This window comes from Helianthus annuus, chromosome 7, assembly GCF_002127325.2.
Source record: "Helianthus annuus cultivar XRQ/B chromosome 7, HanXRQr2.0-SUNRISE, whole genome shotgun sequence".
Classification (NCBI taxonomy): Eukaryota; Viridiplantae; Streptophyta; class Magnoliopsida; order Asterales; family Asteraceae; genus Helianthus; species Helianthus annuus.
The window spans coordinates 51,061,747-51,085,212 of NC_035439.2; the positions used below are offsets into that span (position 1 = coordinate 51,061,747).

Genomic DNA, 23,466 nt, shown 5'->3' on the forward strand with positions numbered 1-23,466 from the left:
ATGTGTGCTGAGTCTTGGGGTAGAAGTAGTTATGCTAGGGCTCTTATTGAAGTTCAGGCGGGGGCTGATTTTAAGAGGAGTGTTACTGTTGCAATTCCATCTTTAGATGGTAATGGTTATTCTAAGGTGGAGGTTAAATTGAATATGATTGGGAGCCTTTAAGGTGTTCTTCTTGCGGTGTGTTTGGTCATGAAGATAGCTCGTGCCCAAAGAACCCTCAGTTTGTTTCGAATGGGGAAGCTGAAAAGATGAGTGATGATTTTCAAGTTGTGGGTTCCAAAAAGAAGAAAGCTAACAACCAAGGCCTCCACATGAAAAATCAGAAACCCAAGTTAGTTTATAGACCTATTAGCAAACCGAAACCAATACAATCCTTGAGAAGTTCGAAGCAGGTTTCAACATCTATGTCACACCCCCAAAATCCACCTGCGGAGTATCACCGCTTGGGAGCGTGACTGACCAGGACCAAGCCACCAATCATATCGAACATGTAGTTAATGTCAAGTATAATAAATGTAAACCGATTATTCAATACGATTGATGTTCCAACAAAACATAATTTAAGTAGCGGAAGCGTAATAATGATATCCAATGTGTGTAAATAGTTCAAGTGTTGTAAGTATAACATAACATCCACGATCCAGATCCCACAACGACCCGCTCCTCCTTGTGCAAGCTCCATAAGTACCTAAGGTCCTGCAAGGCATGCAGCAGAGAGTCAACAACTAGTTGAGCGAGTTCACCGTAAACAGTTCAGTAATAGTATGGTACGAGTAATAGTATGTTCGTTCGTTTATATCATGTATCGTATAGTTTCCATCGCGGCCTCTCAGGCAGGTATGCGAAGATATTAGGGGATATTCGTCCCAAGTATTCTAGACTAGGTTTACCTGTATCGCGGCCTACCAGGCAGGTGTGCGAAGATTAGTAAATTCAGTTCGCGGCCTTCCCAAAGGCAGGTGTGCGAAGTCAGTCATAATATCGCGGCCAACCCTTGGCAGGTGTGCGAAGATCAGTTCAATAAGTGTTACTAGTCTAGTCGTAGTTCAATCAGCGGAGTATGTACCATTGTTCATCAAATCACATCACTACGTTCCAGTATAGATAAGTACCAGTAAATAATCAAATCCCATTCCCACCCTGGGAACCCCATGCCTTGGCTGTGTGAACTCACCTTGGTTTGCTCGGTATGCTAAGGAATACACACGCTCACAGTTAGTCAATCCCGACCTATCGTATGCACGTATATTCAATCAGTTCATGTTCGTAATAACCCGCATGCAATCTAATGTCACATAGTGCTTGATAGCCAATATCATGTATCAATCATGTATCACGTAACAGTTAACCCATTCATACAATTCACGTAATTCATGCGTCGTGTCTTTGATTACACAGTTTAATCTCACGTGGGTGTTAACCTAGTTACCACTGATAACGCACTTACATTATATTATCGTTAATAAGCTTAACAAGTTAGTCATTATAAATCACACAGTTCATTGTTTCAAATTGGATATCACATAACATCAGACAGGGCCTTGCCATTCTAAAACTCAGACAGTATGGGGGGGGATCTCCCCTGTTCAAACTCGGACCAAAGGGGATCTTGTCTAAGCTCGGACATTACACAAATATGTAAATAGTTCGGACATATATCAATAATAACTCGGACCATCATGTTACACACATAAACTCGGACCCTTGTGTCTATAAACTCGGTCCATCATGCTTGACACAACCTCGGCTCATGTGATCCTCATAAACTCGGACATGAGAGATTCCTCTCCTTAAAGTCGGACCAATATCACAAGCCACAAACTCGGACCTAAGTGTTTAGCAAACTCAGACATGAATAACATGTGATACTCGGACTCCATGTGATAAGTATTAAACTCAGACCACCTTCAAGTAATAACTCGGGTAACATTCAAGTAATAAACTCGGGTTACATGACATCATATCAAACTCGGACCCAATGATACCATATTAAACTCAGGCCAAATGATATTATATTAAACTCGGGCCAGTTAACATTATAGTAAACTCGGTCAAAATACATAATATTAAACTCGGTCCTTAAGGCATAACATTAAACTCGGTCCTATGCTTCTATTTAAACTCGGACATGGGGTGTTGTCATGTTAAACTCGGATCAAAGGATCCATTAAACTCGGTCATCACTTAGGGATTAAACTCGGACCTTCAATTAACAATATACTCGGACAGCATTTAAGGGATTAACTCGGACAATGCACAGGCAATAAAGTCGGACATGATTCATCATATTAACTCAGACATGTTGCATCATATTAAACTCGGACCTTGTTTTCATCTAATAAACTCGGTCCACTTTTACCTCATAATTAAACTCAGACAAACAATGGCTTCACATAACTCAGGGAAACAATTCAATCGCTCGTTCTTTGCATCAAATCAGTTACGTTTCCTATTGATCAAGCAATTTCAAAACCCTAATTCATATGTGTTGACGGCAGAAGCATAGCAAATCACCAAATGCAATTCAACAACAATTGTCACAAGAATAATCTACCGAGTATGCACTAATCATCATCATAATCACAATTATCAACATCAATTAAAAACACAGAACCCTCATATCATAAACTAGGGTTTTTCAAGAATTACAAGAACCATACATTGATAACAATCCATCAATCAATAAACAATCATTTACAATTACCTTGTGTTGATCCTAGAGAAGAAAAGAAATAAATCTTGTGATGTCTTGCCAATGATTTGGTGATGATGATTGCTAGAGAAAATGAATGTACGTGCTTTGGTTTTTGTGAAAGTGATTAGTGAAGTTGAGATTAGGGTTAAGTATCTAGGATTTCACTAATTACCATTTACATCCCTAAGTATTATATTTTACACATGCACACCATCTCATAACCATTTCCTAATTTCACCACCAAGTTCATATATTTACCAATTTCACAAATAAGAAACAACTATGCACAATCCAATAATCAAAACATATATAATCCCATGGCAATCAATTGTGCAAATACGCGACTAATCAATACATGAACGTGCAATAAATACGAAAAAGAATCTTGGAAATTCGAGTTGTCACATTATCCCCAACTTAAAAGAAATTTCGTCCCGAAATTTGGTACGCACTCACTGAGGAAGCTAGGTAGGTTATATCGTTCACTGGTTTTCCCGGGGTGTCACATCATCCCCCCGTTGATTTGGAATTTCGTCCCGAAATTCAGTTGTAGTAGCTTCAGTCTCAGTAGTGGTTGCATTGGTTTCGAATAATTGGGGGTACTTTTCTGTCATCTGGTATTCGCGTTCCCAGGTGTACTCTGGGCCACGTTTGGAGTTCCAACGAACTCGGACAAGAGGGATTCTCTTGTGCTTGAGGACCTTAACATCCCGGTCCGTGGTTTCAACCGGCTCCTCGACGAACTGCAACCGCTCGTCGATAGTGAGTTCCTTAAAAGGAACTGTGAGGGTCTCATCTGACAGGCACTTCTTCAGATTTGACACGTGAAATACATTGTGAACTGCACCGAGTTCAGCTGGTAGGTTCAATCTGTAGGCTACTGGGCCTATTCTTTCAGTGATTTCGAACGGACCAACATACCGTGGATTGAGTTTGCCTCGTTTACCAAATCGAGCCACACCCTTCCAGGGTTAGACTTTTAATAACACCCGGTCCCCGACCTGAAATTCCAAAGGCTTGCTACGCTTATCCGCGTAGGCTTTCTGACGGTCACGAGCTGCCGCCATGCGTTGTCGTATCTGTGCAATCTTTTCTGTGGCGTCCACTACAATCTCTGGACCCGTTATCTGACTAACCCCCACCTCTGCCCAACAGAGAGGTGACCGGCATTTACGTCCGTACAATGCCTCGAATGGAGCGGCGTGAATGCTGGTGTGATAACTGTTATTATACGAGAACTCCACCAAAGGGAGATGCTTTTCCCAGCCGTTGCCGAAATCAATAACACATGCCCGAAGCATGTCTTCAAGAGTTTGTATTGTGCGCTCAGACTGCCCATCCGTCTGAGGATGATATGCTGTGCTCATGTCTAAACGAGAGCCAAACGCTCTGTGCATCGCTTGCCATAGCTCTGACGTGAATCGTGCATCGCGATCCGAAATGATGGAGATGGGCACCCCGTGCCTTGAAACAACTTCCTTAAGATAGATGTCTGCGAGAGTGGAGAACTTATCCGTTTCCTTTATCGCTAGGAAGTGTGCAGACTTGGTGAGTCGATCCACGATCACCCATATCGTATCGTTCCCACGCTGGGATCTAGGTAAGCCCGTAACAAAATCCATGGAAATTTCTTCCCATTTCCACTGTGGTATCCTGGGTTGTTGAAGTAGGCCCGCTGGTTTCTGATACTCCACTTTGACTTTTACACATGTCAAACACTTGCCAACGTAAGTAGCGATGTGGGCCTTCATACTAGGCCACCAATATGTTGTGCTAATGTCGTGGTACATTTTACCCGACCCTGGATGTACCGAGTAGCGAGACTTGTGTGCTTCATCCCTCACAAGTTCTCGTAAACCGCCGTATAATAGGACCCAATTACGTCCTGTTACATAGTAGGCGCCGTCTTCCATTTGTTCTAATCGTTGCCTTGAGCCACGCAAAGCTTCATCCTTTACGTTTTCCGGTTTCAATGCTTCCACCTGAGCATCTCGTATTTGTGAAGGGGGATCAGGCTGAGTAGTGAGCTACAAAGCTCGTACGCGTCTAGGTAGGGTGTCCTTTCGACTGAGAGCGTCGGCCACAACATTGGCTTTGCCTGGATGATACTTAATAGCGCATTCGTAATCGTTCAGAAGTTCAACCCATCTCCGTTGACGCATGTTCAAATCCTTTTGCTTAAGAATATGCTCGAGACTCCTGTGATCGGTGTAAATCGTGCACCTGGTACCGTACAGGTAGTGTCGCCATATCTTAAGCGCGAAGACAACAGCTCTCAGCTCTAAATCGTGCGTCGTGTAGTTCCGTTCGTGAACCTTGAGTTGACGAGAGGCGTAGGCAATAACTTTATCCCGTTGCATCAATACGCAACCAAGACCCTGTATTGATGCGTCACAATATACAACGAAGTCATCCGTGCCCTCTGGTAATGAGAGAATAGGCGCGCTGCAACGCCTATCCTTTAGGTACTGAAAAGCGGTTTCCTGGGACTCTCCCCAGTGATAGGTGACACCCTTCTGTGTCAGTAGCGTAAGCGGCTGCGCGATCTTCGAAAAGTCTTTAATGAATCGCCTGTAATACCCCGCCAAGCCCAAGAATTGGCGTATTTCCGTCGGTGTACGCGGTGCAGGTCTGTTCCTGATCGAATCTATTTTGGATGGATTGTCATGAATCCCATCCCTGTTCACCACATGGCCTAAGAAGTGGACTTCACGAAGCCAGAAGTCGCATTTAGAAAACTTTGCGTACAATTGCTCCTTTCGAAGGAGTTCCAAGATAAGATGTAAGTGCTGCTCGTGCTCCTCCTGACTCTTGGAGTAGATCAGAATGCCGTCGATGAAGACAATGACGAACTTGTCAAGATAAGGTTTGCACACCCTGTTCATAGGGTCCATAAATACGGCAGGTGCGCTCAATAATATCAAACCATCCATCATATCAAACATAAAGTATAGTAGTTAAAATAATTCATAAAACCCAATACAATTGATGTTCAAACCAAACTTTGTTCGAATAGCGGAAACATAATAATGAAAAACCCAAAAAGAAGTTATAAGTTCAAATATCGTTCATTGCGTCTCCTCGTCCTAACACAAAAGCTTGACCTCTTGCCTCGTTGCCATTGTTGTTGTTGTTTCCCCTGTTGTTGTTGTTGTTGTTCCCGTTGCCCTGGTTATTGTTGTGGTTCTGATTCTGATTCAACTGAGGACAATCGCGTTTGTAATGACCTTCTGCCCCACACTGGAAACATCCCCGGTTTCCACGCTGTGGTTGCTGCTGCTGGTTCTGTGGAGCTGGTGGTGGGAGTTGCTGGTTCTGATTTGCTGGTCGAGAGCTTCTACAATCCTTAGCCTCATGACCCATCTTGAGGCATCTTTGACATTGTTCCCTGCGACATCTTCCGCTGTGGTGTCTGTTGCACTTATTACACAGGGGGTGAATTCCCCGATATCCACCCTGCCCCTGACTGCCAGATGATTGCTGACTCGAATTCTGGTAGTCATTTGTCTTGCGCTGCTGAGACTGAACAGAAACTGATCCCTTGCTGGAATCCCCCTCCCATTTCCTCTTGTTGTCACTGGGAGTAGCAGAAGTGGTGACAGCAGTAGTGGTAGCCTTGACACGTTTTGGCAGTCTGTTCTGATCCACTGCCTGATCTGTAATACGGTGAGCGAGGCGCTGAATAGCCTGAATGTTGTCAAGATTGGCCGATGTCACATGGCTCTGGATCTCTGGCGCCAATCCCTTGAGATACATCTCAATGCGCTTGTACGGAGGGTCTACCATAGTTGGACACAGCACGGCCAGCTCGTTTGACCGTTTAGTATACGCTTCGATCTCAGATCCAACCATTTTCAAATTGTACAGCTCGTCTTCCAACTTGTGAATATCTTCACGCGTGCAATATTCTCTTTTGATAAGTTCCTTAAAATCGTTCCAGGGTGTGGCGTTAGCAGCTGCCAACCCTAAGATCTGTACTTGCGCGTTCCACCAAGTCAACGCGATTCCTTCCAAAGTGCCAGTGGCGTACTTGACCTTGCGAGCCTCAGGGCACTCGCACATTTCGAATACTGACTCTAGCTTTTCAAACCAATGGAGGAGTCCCACTGCCCCCTCGGTGCCACTGAAGGAATTTGGACGACAGTCCATGAAGTACTTGAAAGTGCAGACAGGCTGCTGTGCATGTTGACCTGCTTGAGCTGCTGCAACTGCCGCAGCAACTTGAGCTTGAACGAAAGCCTCTAGCTGGGCTTGTGTCATGCTAATTCTTCCAGACATGATCTTCATAGTAAAAGTAATGTAAGTGAGAGTGGTTCGCGAGTAGGGCGATGACAGAAAAGTGTAAGCACGTAGGTGTTCTCAAGCAATAACAAGTAGTGAGCAAAGTAATGTAAGCATACTACGAGCAAAGTTCTATGCAGTTCTAGCAAGCAGGTAATAAACATAAACCTTATTACCTAGGATGTCGAGTCTTGCACGTGGAGCGAAGCGTCGTTGTGGATCGTTGAGAGCACTGTTCTGGTTATAGTCTGGTTTTAATAAAAACGTTTTCCTATATTAAAACCAAGTTCTCTATAACCAATGGCTCTGATACCAATCTGTCACACCCCCAAAATCCACCTGCGGAGTATCACCGCTTGGGAGCGTGACTAACCAGGACCAAGCCACCAATCATATCGAACATGTAGTTAATGTCAAGTATAATAAATGTAAACCGATTATTCAATACGATTGATGTTCCAACAAAACATAATTTAAGTAGCGGAAGCGTAATAATGATATCCAATGTGTGTAAATAGTTCAAGTGTTGTAAGTATAACATAACATCCACGATCCAGATCCCACAACGACCCGCTCCTCCTTGTGCAAGCTCCATAAGTACCTAAGGTCCTGCAAGGCATGCAGCAGAGAGTCAACAACTAGTTGAGCGAGTTCACCGTAAACAGTTCAGTAATAGTATGGTACGAGTAATAGTATGTTCGTTCGTTTATATCATGTATCGTATAGTTTCCATCGCGGCCTCTCAGGCAGGTATGCGAAGATATTAGGGGATATTCGTCCCAAGTATTCTAGACTAGGTTTACCTGTATCGCGGCCTACCAGGCAGGTGTGCGAAGATTAGTAAATTCAGTTCGCGGCCTTCCCAAAGGCAGGTGTGCGAAGTCAGTCATAATATCGCGGCCAACCCTTGGCAGGTGTGCGAAGATCAGTTCAATAAGTGTTACTAGTCTAATCGTAGTTCAATCAGCGGAGTATGTACCATAGTTCATCAAATCACATCACTACGTTCCAGTATAGATAAGTACCAGTAAATAATCAAATCCCATTCCCACCCTGGGAACCCCATGCCTTGGCTGTGTGAACTCACCTTGGTTTGCTCGGTATGCTAAGGAATACACACGCTCACAGTTAGTCAATCCCGACCTATCGTATGCACGTATATTCAATCAGTTCATGTTCGTAATAACCCGCATGCAATCTAATGTCACATAGTGCTTGATAGCCAATATCATGTATCAATCATGTATCACGTAACAGTTAACCCATTCATACAATTCACGTAATTCATGCGTCGTGTCTTTGATTACACAGTTTAATCTCACGTGGGTGTTAACCTAGTTACCACTGATAACGCACTTACATTATATTATCGTTAATAAGCTTAACAAGTTAGTCATTATAAATCACACAGTTCATTGTTTCAAATTGGATATCACATAACATCAGACAGGGCCTTGCCCTTCTAAAACTCAGACAGTATGGGGGGGGGGGATCTCCCCTGTTCAAACTCGGACCAAAGGGGATCTTGTCTAAGCTCGGACATTACACAAATATGTAAATAGTTCGGACATATATCAATAATAACTCGGACCATCATGTTACACACACAAACTCGGACCCTTGTGTCTATAAACTCGGTCCATCATGCTTGACACAACCTCGGCTCATGTGATCCTCATAAACTCGGACATGAGAGATTCCTCTCCTTAAAGTCGGACCAATATCACAAGCCACAAACTCGGACCTAAGTGTTTAGCAAACTCAGACATGAATAACATGTGATACTCGGACTCCATGTGATAAGTATTAAACTCAGACCACCTTCAAGTAATAAACTCGGGTAACATTCAAGTAATAAACTCGGGTTACATGACATCATATCAAACTCGGACCCAATGATACCATATTAAACTCAGGCCAAATGATATTATATTAAACTCGGGCCAGTTAACATTATAGTAAACTCGGTCAAAATACATAATATTAAACTCGGTCCTTAAGGCATAACATTAAACTCGGTCCCATGCTTCTATTTAAACTCGGACATGGGGTGTTGTCATGTTAAACTCGGATCAAAGGATCCATTAAACTCGGTCATCACTTAGGGATTAAACTCGGACCTTCAATTAACAATATACTCGGACAGCATTTAAGGGATTAACTCGGACAATGCACAGGCAATAAAGTCGGACATGATTCATCATATTAACTCAGACATGTTGCATCATATTAAACTCGGACCTTGTTTTCATCTAATAAACTCGGTCCACTTTTACCTCATAATTAAACTCAGACAAACAATGGCTTCACATAACTCAGGGAAACAATTCAATCGCTCATTCTTTGCATCAAATCAGTTACGTTTCCTATTGATCAAGCAATTTCAAAACCCTAATTCATATGTGTTGACGGCAGAAGCATAGCAAATCACCAAATGCAATTCAACAACAATTGTCACAAGAATAATCTACCGAGTATGCACTAATCATCATCATAATCACAATTATCAACATCAATTAAAAACACAGAACCCTCATATCATAAACTAGGGTTTTTCAAGAATTACAAGAACCATACATTGATAACAATCCATCAATCAATAAACAATCATTTACAATTACCTTGTGTTGATCCTAGAGAAGAAAAGAAATAAATCTTGTGATGTCTTGCCAATGATTTGGTGATGATGATTGCTAGAGAAAATGAATGTACGTGCTTTGGTTTTTGTGAAAGTGATTAGTGAAGTTGAGATTAGGGTTAAGTATCTAGGATTTCACTAATTACCATTTACATCCCTAAGTATTATATTTTACACATGCACGCCATCTCATAACCATTTCCTAATTTCACCACCAAGTTCATATATTTACCAATTTCACAAATAAGAAACAACTATGCACAATCCAATAATCAAAACATATATAATCCCATGGCAATCAATTGTGCAAATACGCGACTAATCAATACATGAACGTGCAATAAATACGAAAAAGAATCTTGGAAATTCGAGTTGTCACAATCTAACCCATTTGATGTCCTTAAGGACGATAATGGAGATCAGGGAGGTAGCACTGTGGGTCAAGTGGAGAAGAAGGTTAAGTAGACTAGTGACAAGCAGGATTCGGACGAGGAGGAGGTTGTTGAAGTCTATAATGAAACTAATGATTTTATGACTTCGGGTACACGTTCTTCATCTTCAAGAGCCGGGGCAAGCACATCTTCCACAAAGCTCTACAATGGATAGGCGGTTTCTATGTCGTGTTAAGGGGCGGATGGTGTGTGATTTCTTCGTATTTGATTGATGATGGAGGTTGAGGGTTTTTGTTTTTTGTGTGTATATTGTTTGTCTACATTATTTTTCATGATGTAAAGTAGGCTAGGTTATGTGGTGTCATTGATACATTTGTGTTTTGGTTTGCATATATGGGGCATGTCCTGTATATGAACTAGTGTGGAACTCATCCTCACTAGTTGTTCTTATTTGTGGTTTGTTTTTAATAGAATCACCGGGGTAGCTCTTTACCCAAAAAAAGAAAACCCTAATATCTTCTACACCATCCAGATAATCAACAGTCGAATAAATCAGATAACCAACTACAACACGATCAGGACCTCAAACCACGTTCCCAGCCAACCCTAATTCGTTTCCTCACATCCTACCTATCGCACAATGCGCATCATTCGGAGCTTTCATCCTTCTCAACTCTATATCAATGTTTTCACTGTGAACGGTTGTGAAGAAGCCTCCTACACTAGTTGTTGTAATCGGAAGACCTGCAGGTATGATTAAACTTCATTGTTGAGTTGTTTCCATTTACTTTTTATGATACGTTGTAATTAAATATGATATCTGTGATGTTATTTGAGAAAAAAATTGTGATTCTTGAATTGCTTCCTGGAATTGGAATTTTTAGATCTAACAAGACCTAACACTAACGCTAAGACCTCATCACAACCTCTTGAAAGTAAATACGAATGCGGTTTTTATCAGGTATATTTTTAGAGATAGCCCAAATTTTAAAATCTAATTTATATTATGTAACAGTTATCAGGTATATTTTTAAAGAATAAAACCTAATAAATCGTAACCAAACTACCCCAAGCTTAAACAACATCCATACATTGAATATTGTTTATTGACACTTGTTTTATATAACAGTCCTTATTTATGAATATTAATAAGTTTATTTTTGTTGTAGAAAATATGGCACGCAGTTCAGCAGGACGTGGTGAGGGTCAAGGTGCTGGTACGGGTCAAGGTGGTGGTCGAGGTAGCGGACGTGGTGGGGGTCAAGGTGCTGGTCAAGGTGTTAGTAGGGGTCAGTTGCAGCACGAGCTTAATGATGTTGATGAGCATGTCGCTGTTGTTGGGCGTGGACCTGTTATTCCAGCTCCACTACGCACACCCGAAAATCGCACTTGGATTTGGGTTGAAAATGATGAGTAAGTTTTGTATGTAATTATTCTCTTTATACGTGAATAAAATCATTACTAATGTTCATTCTTTTCGTTTTGTAGATTCAATGATCATGATAAAGTTTCTCGGACCATTGGATCCAACTTAAAGTCTTTGTGGTGGGTCCATGGAAAGGATGGAAAGATGTTCCTTCCCATCATCGCGAACGCTTGTTTGAGCGTTTTCAGGTGTATACTTACTGCCCATTTGTATATGATAATGCTTATGACTTAATAAATAATTAATATATTATTAATAAATGCTTTTATGTAGCAATACTACCGATGGGAAGATATTTCGAAATCATCAATTCACTCATGCTGGGAGAAGTGCATTAAGGGGAAGTTTCTAATTTGTTGAAGAGGGCTCGTGATAAAGCCAAGGCCCTTGCGATCCAAGAGGGTGCGGAAGTTGAGAACGATTTGACTCCAATTCCTCCATTTAAGCCACTGTGGATGAGTCAAGAGTCTTGGGAAACGCTAGTGCATGCTTGGAATACTGTTTCATGGATAAACAAAGCTTCTCAAAACAGCGATAAGAGAGGAAAAGCAACGGGTGGCAGGCATACCCTTGCCTCGAAGAGCTTTCTCACGGTTAGAAAAAACATGGTGAGAAACGTTAATTTGTCATCTTTAAAACACACAGGGGTGAGTATAAATAGGGCTGACCCGAAAAAAACCGATACCTGAACCGTAAATTACCCGAAACCGAACCTTAGCTATTAATAGAGGTATTAATTCGGTTCTTGTATTTTACAATTTTCGGGTTTCGGGTCAGTTCTTGAACACAAGAAAACCGACCAAACCTTGTGGACCGACTTTTACCAAGCAAATAGAATGGGCCAACCAGGCCCAGCAACAATATAATGTTTTAACCTAAAGTCTTAAATCGCAACATCAGTTTGTTCATCGATAACAATGAATATGGAACTGTTTCACCTACAATCTGCAATTTATACTTATTTCTTCAAGTAATCCATCAATCTGCAATCTAACTTGGCTGCTTCTTTCAAGATATTATGGTAATCATAAATTTACTCGCCTGGGTTTGAATCTCAGTTAGATATTTATATCTTCCTTTTGAATCATAGCATTATCTGTGTTTGATTGTGCTGAATTGAATCAGCTGTGAACTACGTTTGAAAATTGAGAGGCCCTTGACCCTGAATTTCAACAAGAGAATCAACTTGTGACAACTCGAGTTTCCGAGATTCCACTTTCGCATTTATTGCACGTTCACTGTCTGTTTAGTTGTTTACTTGCACAATTAGTTGCGTCGTAACTGTATACGTTTTGGTTTGATAAAGTATACTGTGACTGTGCATGGTTATGTGTTATTTACGAAAGATTTGACAAATACATGAACTTGGTGATGAAATTGTAAATTACATTGTGATGGGTGTGTTTTATGTAAAAGATGATACTTAGTGGTGAGTAGAGTAGATTGTGAAACCTTAACAACTCTTAACCCTAATCTTCTTCACTAATCATATCACAAAACCAATATACAATCATCTTCTTCATCATTGGCACAAGCTCTCAATCATCACTCTTGATCCCTCTCTTTATCTAGAATCAATCCAAGGTAATTGTTTAATGATTTCCTGTTGTTAATCCTTGATTATGTGATTCATGCAAAACCCTAGTTCAGCATATAATAGTTCTGTGTTTATTGATAGATTATGATTGTTGTGAAATGGTTAAAAATCAGTTGTGTAATCTCTTGTGGAATGTTAAGATGCCTGTAATGATAGAATGTTTGATTAATGATTATACTACTGCAATGCAAAGGTATAAAATTAGGGTTTCTTGATCGTAAAAACGTAACTGTTACAATGATGTTGAATGTTCGCATGATTGATAGTGGCCCGACTCTTGATTTCATGTAAAGTCCGAGCTTTGTTTACTTGATGCTATCCGAACTTTGTTTACTTGATGCTGTCCGAGTTATGCTTGATGTTTTGTGAAGTCCGAATTATTGTAAACGACACTAGGTCCGAATTTTATACACATCACAAGGTCCGAACTTCATGAGGTCTTGGGGTCCGAGTTTTATAGTGTTACATGTCCGAATTTCATGAATGAAGTATAGTCCGACCTCTTTATGCATAATATTGTCCGAACTTTCAAGTGTGTTATAATGTCCGAACTTTTTGAAAGATATATGGGGGGTCCGACTTTTGTTTATGACAAGGGGTCCGACTTTTTGTTTATGACAAGGGGTCCGACTTTTGTTTATGACAAGGGGTCCGACTTTTGGTCATCATGCCTAGTCCGACTTTTAGTGGTGATACATAGTCCGACTTTTTAAAAGTTGATACACATAGTCTGACCTTTTGATTTTGATATACATGGTCCGAGTTTCACTAGGGGTTGTTTGTCTGACTTTTAAGATATGATGCCTTGTCCGAGTTTATATGCTTGATGATTGTCCGAACTTCATGCTTAAGCCATGTCCGAGCTTTAAATGTATGCACACATGATCCGACTTTTGTTAATGTTTGAAAAGTCTGAGTTAACTTATGATGCTTATGATGCTAAGTCAAAACTGTTATGAGAAACACTTTGCATGTTACTGTATATTGCTGAATGTAACTGTATACTACTGTGTGTTATCATTCTGTACACAACTATCACACGAATCACAGTTGTTTGGACATCAAGGACTTGTACATCATAATTGAACGTAAACACATACATCGAGTTTATGTGCAATGTACCCTAGGTCGTGTGTAACGGACCTAATCATAAATTAACACTAGAAGCAATAACATACCGAGCAAACCAAGGTGAGTTCACACTCTTACCAAGGCATGGGATTCCCGGGGTTTGGGAATGGGATTGAAGGAATGAGATTGAATAGATACTTGTGCTTACACTGTTACTAGACTATCTACCATCGTCCTCGGGTTAAGCAGGACACTTACGTAAACCTACGTAAACAAGTACTTACCACTGTCCTCAGGTTTCGAAGGACACTTACGTAAAACCCACGTAAACACTCATATGCTACTGTCTTCTGGAGTCAGAAAGGACACTTACGTAAAACCTACGTAAACCCCACGCGTACCACTGTCCTCGGGTAAATAAGGACACTTACGTAAAACCTAGGTAAGGCTTGTACGTACTACTGTTCTCGGGTTAAGAAGAACACATATGGTTACGAATAGTCTAGTGTAAATGCAACTATGGGAAGCCCCCACCAATAGAACATACTATCGGCCCAGTAGAGCCACACGTTACGAAAGGAACTTACTATAACAAACTTACTTACTGTGAACTCGCTCAACTAGTTGTTGACTCTCTGTTACATGCCTTGCAGGTCGTTAGGTATACTTGGAGCTTGCACTGGGAGGCATGGTCGTTGTGGACAAGGATCGTGAATGCTTGATTTAAACATTTTGACATTACATACTTTACTTATGATTGGGCTTTTACTCTTACGCTTCCGCTAAACGTTGAATTCATACTCATGTTTGAAACACCATTCATATGGATTGGTTTGGTTTAATGACATTTACTTTTACTATATACGTTATTTTATATGATTGGTGGCTTGATCCTGGTCAGTCACGCTCCCGAGCGGTGATACTCCGCAGGTGGATTTTGGGGGTGTGACAGACTGGTATCAGAGCCATTGGTTATAGAGAACTTGGTTTTAATAAGGGAAAAACGTTTTTATTAAAACCAGACTATAACCAGTACAGTGCTCAACGATCCACAACGACGCCTCGCTCCACGTGCAAGACTCAACATCCTAGGTAATAAGGTTTATGTTTATTGCCTACATGCTAGAATTACATAGAACTTTGCTTGTGGTATGCTTAGATTACATTGCTTACTATTCGTTACTGCTTGAGAACACTTGTGTGCTTACTCTCTTCTGTCATCGCACTATTCGCGAACCTCTCTCACTTATGTTACATTTGCTATGAAGATCATGGCTGGACGTATTAACTTGACTCAAGCCCAGTTGACGGCTCTCATCAACGAACAAGTTGCTGCAGCACTTGCAGCTGCAAACGCAGGAGGTATACCCTGCAGTCGTAACTCATACTAGGATCTTTAGATCCTACATTCCTAAACCAACTCTTGTGTTTAACCTTGTCCTATTCTTACATTAGGTCAACCCGCTCAGCAACCTGTTTGCACTTTCAAGAATTTCATGGACTGTCGTCCAAGCACGTTCAGTGGCACGGAGGGAGCAGTGGGACTCCTCCATTAGTTCGAAAAGCTCGAGTCTGTGTTCGAGATGTGTGAATGCCCTGAGGCTCGCAGGGTGAAATACGCCACTGGTACACTTGAAGGAATTGCACTAACTTGGTGGAACGCGCAAGTTCAGATTTTAGGGTTGGCAGCTGCTAACGCCACTCCTTGGAATGATTTCAAGGAGCTGATTAAGCGAGAGTACTGCTCACGAGAAAACATCCACAAATTAGAAGTGGAGTTCTTCAATTTGAAAATGACAGGGTCGGAGATCGAGGCATATACCAAACGGTCAAACGAGCTGGCCGTCCTGTGTCCAACTATGGTAGACCCACCTATCAGGCGTATCGAATTGTATCTTAAAGGGCTAGCACCGGAAATTCAAAGCCACGTGACATCGGCTAACCATAACAACATCCAGGATGTTTAACGTCTAGCTCATCGTCTCACGGATCAGGCAGTGGAACAAGACAGGCTGCCTAAGCGCATCAGCGCTACTTCTACCGTTACCCCTTCTGCTACTCCTGCTACCCCCCAGTGATAACAAGAGAAAATGGGAGGGGGTTTCCAGTAAAGGATCAGCTACAGCTCAGTCTCAGATTCAGCAGCGAAAGACTGATAACTACCAGAGCCCCGGTCAGCAGTCTTCTGGTAGTCGCGGGCAGAAAGGATACCAGGGGAATCACCCCAAGTGCAACAACTGTAACAGACACCATAGTGGCCAGTGCAACAAGGGTCGCTGTCAGAGGTGCCTCAAGATGGGTCATGAGGCCAAGGATTGTAGGAGTCCGCGGCCTGCGAATCAGAATCAGCAACAGGGCAACAAAGGATGTTTTCATTGTGGCGCTGAAGGTCACTTCAAAAGACACTGCCCTCAGTTAAACCGAAACCAGAACAACAACAACCAGGGTAATGGGAACAACAACAACGGGGGAAACAACAATGATGGGAACAACGGCGCTAGGGGTCGTGCATTTGTGCTGGGGCAGGGTGATGCCAGGAATGATCCCAACGTAGTTATGGGTAAGTTTCTTCTTGACTACTTTTATGTTACTGTATTGTTTGACTCGGGTGCGGATACTAGTTATGTGTCTTTGAAAGTTAGCCAAATGTTAAAACGTGCACCAACTCCCCTAAACACCAAACATGTCGTAGAGTTAGCTAATGGCAAGAGTCTAGAGGCCACACACATAGTTCAGGGTTGTAATCTTATCCTCGCTGGTCAGACTTTCTCCATCGACCTCATTCCTATAGTTCTGGGTAGTTTTGACATCGTCATTGGTATGGACTGGTTATCCAAACAGTAAGCAGAGATCCTATGTAAGGAGAAGATCATTCGTATTCACCGTACTGGTAAAGAACCTCTCGAAGTTCAAGGCGACAAGAGTGGTGCTGTGGTTGGCATCATCTCCTTCCTGAAGGCTCAGAAATGTTTACGAAAGGGTCACACTGCCATATTGGCACTAGTTACTGATGCATCAATGATGGAGAAGAGAATAGAGGATATCCCAGTTGTACGCGATTTTCCTCAAGTGTTTCCTGAAGATTTACCTGGTCTACCGCCTCATCGCCAGGTCGAATTCCAGATTGAACTAGCTCCTGGAGCAGCACCAACAGCTCGCGCACCGTATCGTTTAGCTCCAACTGAACTGGAAGAACTGTCAAAGCAACTACAAGAGCTCTTGGATAAGGGCTTTATTAGTCCTAGCTCTTTGCCTTGGGGAGCTCTAGTATTATTCATGAAAAAGGACGGTACCTTTAGAATGTGCATAGATTACCGCGAACTGAACAAGGTGACACTGAAGAACCGCTACCCTCTTCCACGCATTGATGACTTATTCGATCAGTTGCAAGGGTCGAGCTACTACTTCAAGATTGATCTAAGGTCAGGTTACCATCAGCTGAGAGTCCGGGATGAGGACGTCTCTAAGACAGCATTCAGAACTCGCTATGGCCACTACGAGTTCCTAGTCATGCCATTCAGGCTAACGAACGCGCCGGCAGTTTTCATGGATCTTATGAACAGGGTGTGCAAGCCTTATCTAGACAAGTTTGTGATTGTTTTCATCGACGACATCCTGATCTACTCCAAGAGTCAGGAGGAACACGAGCAGCATCTACGGCTTATCTTGGAACTTCTTCGAAAGGAACAACTGTACGCCAAGTTTTCAAAATGTGACTTCTGGCTTCGTGAAGTCCACTTTTTAGGCCATGTGGTAAACAAGGATGGGATTCATGTTGATCCATCCAAGGTAGATTCGATCAGGAAGTGGCCTGCACCGCGTACACCAACGGAAATACGCCAATTCTTGGGTTTGGCGAGGTATTACAGACGGTTCATCAAAGACTTCTCCAAGATCGCACAGCCGCTTACTTTGTTGACACAGAAAGGTGTTACCTATCATTGGGGTAATACACAAGAAACGGCTTTTCAGTACCTAAAGGATAGGCTATGCAGCGCACCTATTCTTTCATTGCCAGAGGGCATGGATGATTTTGTGGTCTATTGTGACGCATCGATACAGGGGCTTGGTTGTGTATTGATGCACCAGGATAAAGTTATTGCTTATGCGTCACGTCAACTCAAGATTCACGAGCGGAACTACACGACGCACGATCTAGAGCTGGGAGCTGTTGTTTTCGCGCTTAAGATATGGCGACACTACCTGTACGGTACCAAGTGCACTATTTACACCGATCACAGGAGTCTCGAGCATATTTTCAAGCAGAAGGAATTGAACATGCGACAACGTCGATGGGTTGAACTACTGAATGATTACGAATGCGCCATCAAGTACCATCCAGGCAAAGCCAATGTTGTGGCTGACGCTCTCAGTCGAAAAGATACTTTACCTAGGTGTGTACGAGCCTTGCAGCTCACTATTCAGTCTAGTCTTCCTGCACAGATACGAGATGCTCAGGTAGAAGCATTGAAACCAGAAAACGTCAGGGATGAAGCCCTACGCGGCTCAAGGCAACGATTAGAACAGAAGGAAGAAGACGCCTATTACGTAACAGGACGCATTTGGGTCCCACTATATGGCGGTTTACGAGAACTTGTTATGGATGAAGCTCACAAGTCTCGCTACTCGGTACATCCAGGTTCGGATAAAATGTACCACGATCTCAGAACTACATATTGGTGGCCTAGCATGAAGGCCCACATAGCAACTTACGTCGGCAAGTGTTTGACTTGTGCGAGAGTCAAAGTCGAGTACCAGAAACCCTCAGGCCTAATTCAGCAACCCAAGATACCACAGTGGAAATGGGAAGAAATTTCCATGGATTTTGTTACTGGCCTGCCTAGATCCCAGCGTGGGAATGATACTATTTGGGTGATCGTAGATCGACTCACAAAGTCTGCTCATTTCTTGGCTATCAAAGAAACGGATAAGTTCTCTACCTTAGCAGACGTCTACTTGAAAGAAGTTGTTTCAAGGCACGGAGTGCCCACCTCTATTATTTCGGATCGGGATGCACGATTCACTTCAAAACTGTGGCAAGCAATGCACAAATCTTTTGGCTCTCGGTTAGATATGAGCACAGCTTATCACCCTCAGACGGATGGGCAGTCTGAGCGCACGATTCAAACTCTAGAAGACATGCTTCGAGCATGTGTTATCGATTTTGGCAATAGCTGGGAAAAACATCTCCCTTTAGTGGAGTTTTCGTACAATAACAGTTACCACACCAGCATACAAGCCGCTCCATTCGAGGCATTGTACGGACGTAAATGCCGGTCACATCTCTGTTGGGCAGAGGTGGGGGATAGTCAAATCACAGGTCCAGAAATGGTAGTTGATGCTACTGAACGAATTGCACAGATACGAAAACACATGGCGGCAGCTCGTGATCGCCAGAAAAGTTACGCTGATAAGCGCAGGAAACCGATCGCGTTCCAAGTTGGGGATCGAGTGCTACTTAAAGTCTCACCCTGGAAGGGTGTGGTCCGTTTTGGTAAACGAGGCAAGCTCAATCAGCGGTATGTTGGACCGTTCGAAATCACTGAAAGAATAGGCAAAGTAGCCTACAAACTAAATCTACCAGCTGAACTCGGTGCAGTTCACAACGTATTCCACGTGTTGAATCTGAAGAAGTGTCTGTCAGATGGGACCCTCATAGTTCCTTTGAAGGAACTCACTATCGACGAACAGTTGCATTTCGTTGAGGAACCTGTTGAAATCACGGACCGGGATGTTAAGGTCCTCAAGAACACCAGAATACCTCTTGTACGAGTTCGTTGGAACTCCCGTCGTGGCCCAGAGTATACCTGGGAAAAAGAAGACCAAATGGAACACTACTGCGGAATTTCAGGACGAAATTCCAAATCAACAGGGGGATGATGTGACACCCCAGGAAAACCAATAAACGATGCAACTTACCTAGCTTCCTCAGTAACCGCATGCTAAACTTCGGGACGAAATTTCTTTCAAGTTGGGAATAATGTGACAACTCGAGTTTCCGAGATTCCACTTTTGCATTTATTGCACGTTCACTGTTTGTTTAGTTGTTTACTTGCACAATTGGTTGCGTTGTAACTGTATACGTTTTGGTTTGATAAAGTATATTGTGATTGTGCATGGTTATGTGTTATTTACGAAAGATTTGACAAATACATGAACTTGGTGATGAAACTGTAAATTATTATTTACGAAAGATTTGACAAATACATGCATGGTTATGTGTTTTTGCATTGTTTGTCTACTAGATGTCGTGTCATGATGTATAGTAGACTAGGATATGGGGTGTTATTGGTCTTTGGTTTTTTGTTTTACATATATGGGGCATGTCCTGTATATGAACTAGTGTGGAACATATCCTCACTACTTGTACTTAATTGCGGTTGCATTTTAATAGAATCACCGGGGTAACCCTTTACCCAAAAAAAACTGTAAATTACATTGTGATGGGTGTGTTTTATGTAAAAGATGATACTTAGGGGTGAGTAGAGTAGATTGTGAAACCTTAACAACTCTTAACCCTAATCTTCTTCACTAATCATATCACAAAACCAATATACGTACTTTCACATCCTTCTCTTCAATTCTCTCTACAATCATCTTCTTCATCATTGGCACAAGCTCTCAATCATCACTCTTGATCCCTCTCTTTATCTAGAATCAATCCAAGGTAATTGTTTAATGATTTCCTGTTGTTAATCCTTGATTATGTGATTCATGCAAAACCCTGGTTCAGCATATAATAGTTCTGTGTTTATTGATAGATTATGATTGTTGTGAAATGGTTTAAAATCAGTTGTGTAATCTCTTGTGGAATGTTAAGATGCCTGTAATGATAGAATGTTTGATTAATGATTAGACTACTGCAATGCAAAGGTATAAAATTAGGGTTTCTTGATCGTAAAAACATAACTGTTACAATGATGTTGAATGTTCGCATGATTGATAGTGGCCCGACTCTTGATTTCATGTAAAGTCCGAGCTTTGTTTACTTAATGCTATCCGAACTTTGTTTACTTGATGATGTCCGAGTTATGCTTGATGTTTTGTGAAGTCCGAATTATTGTAAAGGACACTAGGTCCGAATTTTATACACATCACAAGGTTCGAACTTCATGAGGTCTTGGGGTCCGAGTTTTATAGTGTTACATGTCCGAATTTCATGAATGAAGTATAGTCCGACCTCTTTATGCATAATATTGTCCGAACTTTCAAGTGTGTTATAATGTCCGAACTTTTTGAAAGATATATGGGGGGTTCGACTTTTGTTTATGACAAGGGGTCCGACTTTTTGTTTATGACAAGGGGTCCGACTTTTGTTTATGACAAGGGGTCCGACTTTTGGTCATCATGCCTAGTCCGACTTTTAGTGGTGATACATAGTCCGACTTTTTAAAAGTTGAAACACATAGTCTGACCTTTTGATTTTGATATACATGGTCCGAGTTTCACTAGGGGTTGTTTGTCTGACTTTTAAGATATGATGCCTTGTCCGAGTTTCTATGCTTGATGCTTGTCCGAACTTCATGCTTAAGCCATGTCCGAGCTTTAAATGTATGCACACATGATCCGACTTTTGTTAATGTTTGAAAAGTCTGAGTTAACTTATGATGCTTATGATGCTAAGTCAAAACCGTTATAAGAAACACTTTGCATGTTACTGTATATTGCTGAATGTAACTGTATACTACTGTGTGTTATCATTCTGTACACAACTATCACACGAATCACAGTTGTTTAGACATCAAGGACTTGTACATCATAATTGAACGTAAACACTTCCATCGAGTTTATGTGCAATGTACCCTAGGTCGTGTGTAACGGACCTAATCATAAATTAACACTAGAAGCAATAACATACCGAGCAAACCAAGGTGAGTTCACACTCTTACCAAGGCATGGGATTCCCGGGGTTTGGGAATGGGATTGGAGGAATGAGATTGAATAGATACTTGTGCTTACACTGTTACTAGACTATCTACCATCGTCCTCGGGTTAAGCAGGACACTTACGTAAAACCTACGTAAACAAGTACTTACCACTGTCCTCAGGTTTTGAGGGACACTTACGTAAAACCTACGTAAACACTCATATGCTACTGTCTTCCGGAGTCAGGAAGGACACTTACGTAAAACCTACGTAAACCCCACGCGTACCACTGTCCTCGGGTAAAGAAGGACACTTACGTAAAACCTACGTAAAGCTTGTACGTACTACTGTTCTCGGGTTAAGAAGAACACATATGGTTACGAATAGTCTAGTGTAAATGCAATTATGGGAAGCCCCCACCAATAGAACATACTATCGGCCCAGTAGAGCCACACGTTACGAAAGGAACTTACTATAACAAACTTACTTACTGTGAACTCGCTCAACTAGTTGTTGACTCTCTGTTACATGCCTTGCATGTCGTTAGGTATACTTGGAGCTTGCACTGGGAGGCGCGGTCGTTGTGGACAAGGATCGTGAATGCTTGATTTAAACATTTTGACATTACATACTTTACTTATGATTGGGCTTTTACTCTTACGCTTCCGCTAAACGTTGAATTCATACTCATGTTTGAAACACCATTCATGTGGATTGGTTTGGTTTAATGACATTTACGTTTACTATATACGTTGTTCTATATGATTGGTGGCTTGATCCTGGTCAGTCACGCTCCCAAGTGGTGATACTCCGCAGGTGGATTTTGGGGGTCTGACACAACTGCAATGGCGGTCTTGGGTATTTCACCAAAACCGAGGACCCGATTTCACAGTGGACTGATACCCGATGAATAGCATAGTGTCCAATGTTCGATTCTTATATTCTATGCAGTTCGGGTATCGGGTCAGGTCGGTTCTATCCCGGGTCGGGTCGGTTTTGTTTCTATGCTCACCCCTATCGGCACCGATTCAATTCTTCAGCCCCCCTTTATTTTAAATATTTAACTTTCGTCACTAGAATTATATAACAATCAAATGTAAAGTGTACCTCTGAAAAACATAAGTTATACGAACTTTGTTTTTTTTACGACTTTGATAAATTTGTATAAGTAAAGTTCGTTTTGAGCTAAATTTAAACATAGAGATGAAGCTCGGGTATTTAGGGGTGTTAAATGGATCGGGTTGGCGGGTTCAACCCGAACCCGGAAATTTTAAACGAACCCGAACCTAACACGAACCTGAAAATCTTATCATGTAAAAAAATACCCCTATACTATAGCAAACATGTATCAATTGATATATATAATAATTTTGGGATTTCATGTAGGAGAAGACCTTGAAGCGGCGCGTCAAGTTCAGTGAATTCTGGTTACAAACACACGCAAAGAAAGGGTCGAGACCCCTAGATGGGTTGTGGGGGTCTAGTAGCTTGGTTGAGCAC

The 23,466-nt window shown here is 41.9% G+C and overlaps 1 protein-coding gene across 1 annotated transcript; it reads left to right on the forward strand.

The window, feature by feature from the left end:
* Nucleotides 1-23,440, forward strand: LOC110881108. The gene is made up of 7 exons (XM_035974905.1): nucleotides 1-109; nucleotides 196-331; nucleotides 11,022-11,028; nucleotides 11,136-11,419; nucleotides 11,495-11,620; nucleotides 11,706-12,040; nucleotides 23,353-23,440. The coding sequence occupies exons 1-6, from the start codon at nucleotides 1-3 to the stop codon at nucleotides 11,782-11,784; spliced, it is 741 nt and encodes a 246-aa protein (XP_035830798.1). The 3' UTR covers nucleotides 11,785-12,040; nucleotides 23,353-23,440.
* Nucleotides 23,441-23,466: the final 26 nt, after the last annotated feature.

What these genes read in the sequence shown, in the direction of transcription:
- LOC110881108 (XM_035974905.1), top strand. Translation starts at nt 1, where the DNA reads ATGTGTGCTGAGTCTTGGGGTAGAAGTAGTTATGCTAGGGCTCTTATT. An exon ending in TGCAATTCCATCTTTAGATG is followed by an intron (nt 110 to 195) that starts GTAATGGTTATT and finishes TTGGTCATGAAG; the next exon opens with ATAGCTCGTGCCCAAAGAAC. An exon ending in ATTTGGGTTGAAAATGATGA is followed by an intron (nt 11,420 to 11,494) that starts GTAAGTTTTGTA and finishes TTCGTTTTGTAG; the next exon opens with ATTCAATGATCATGATAAAG.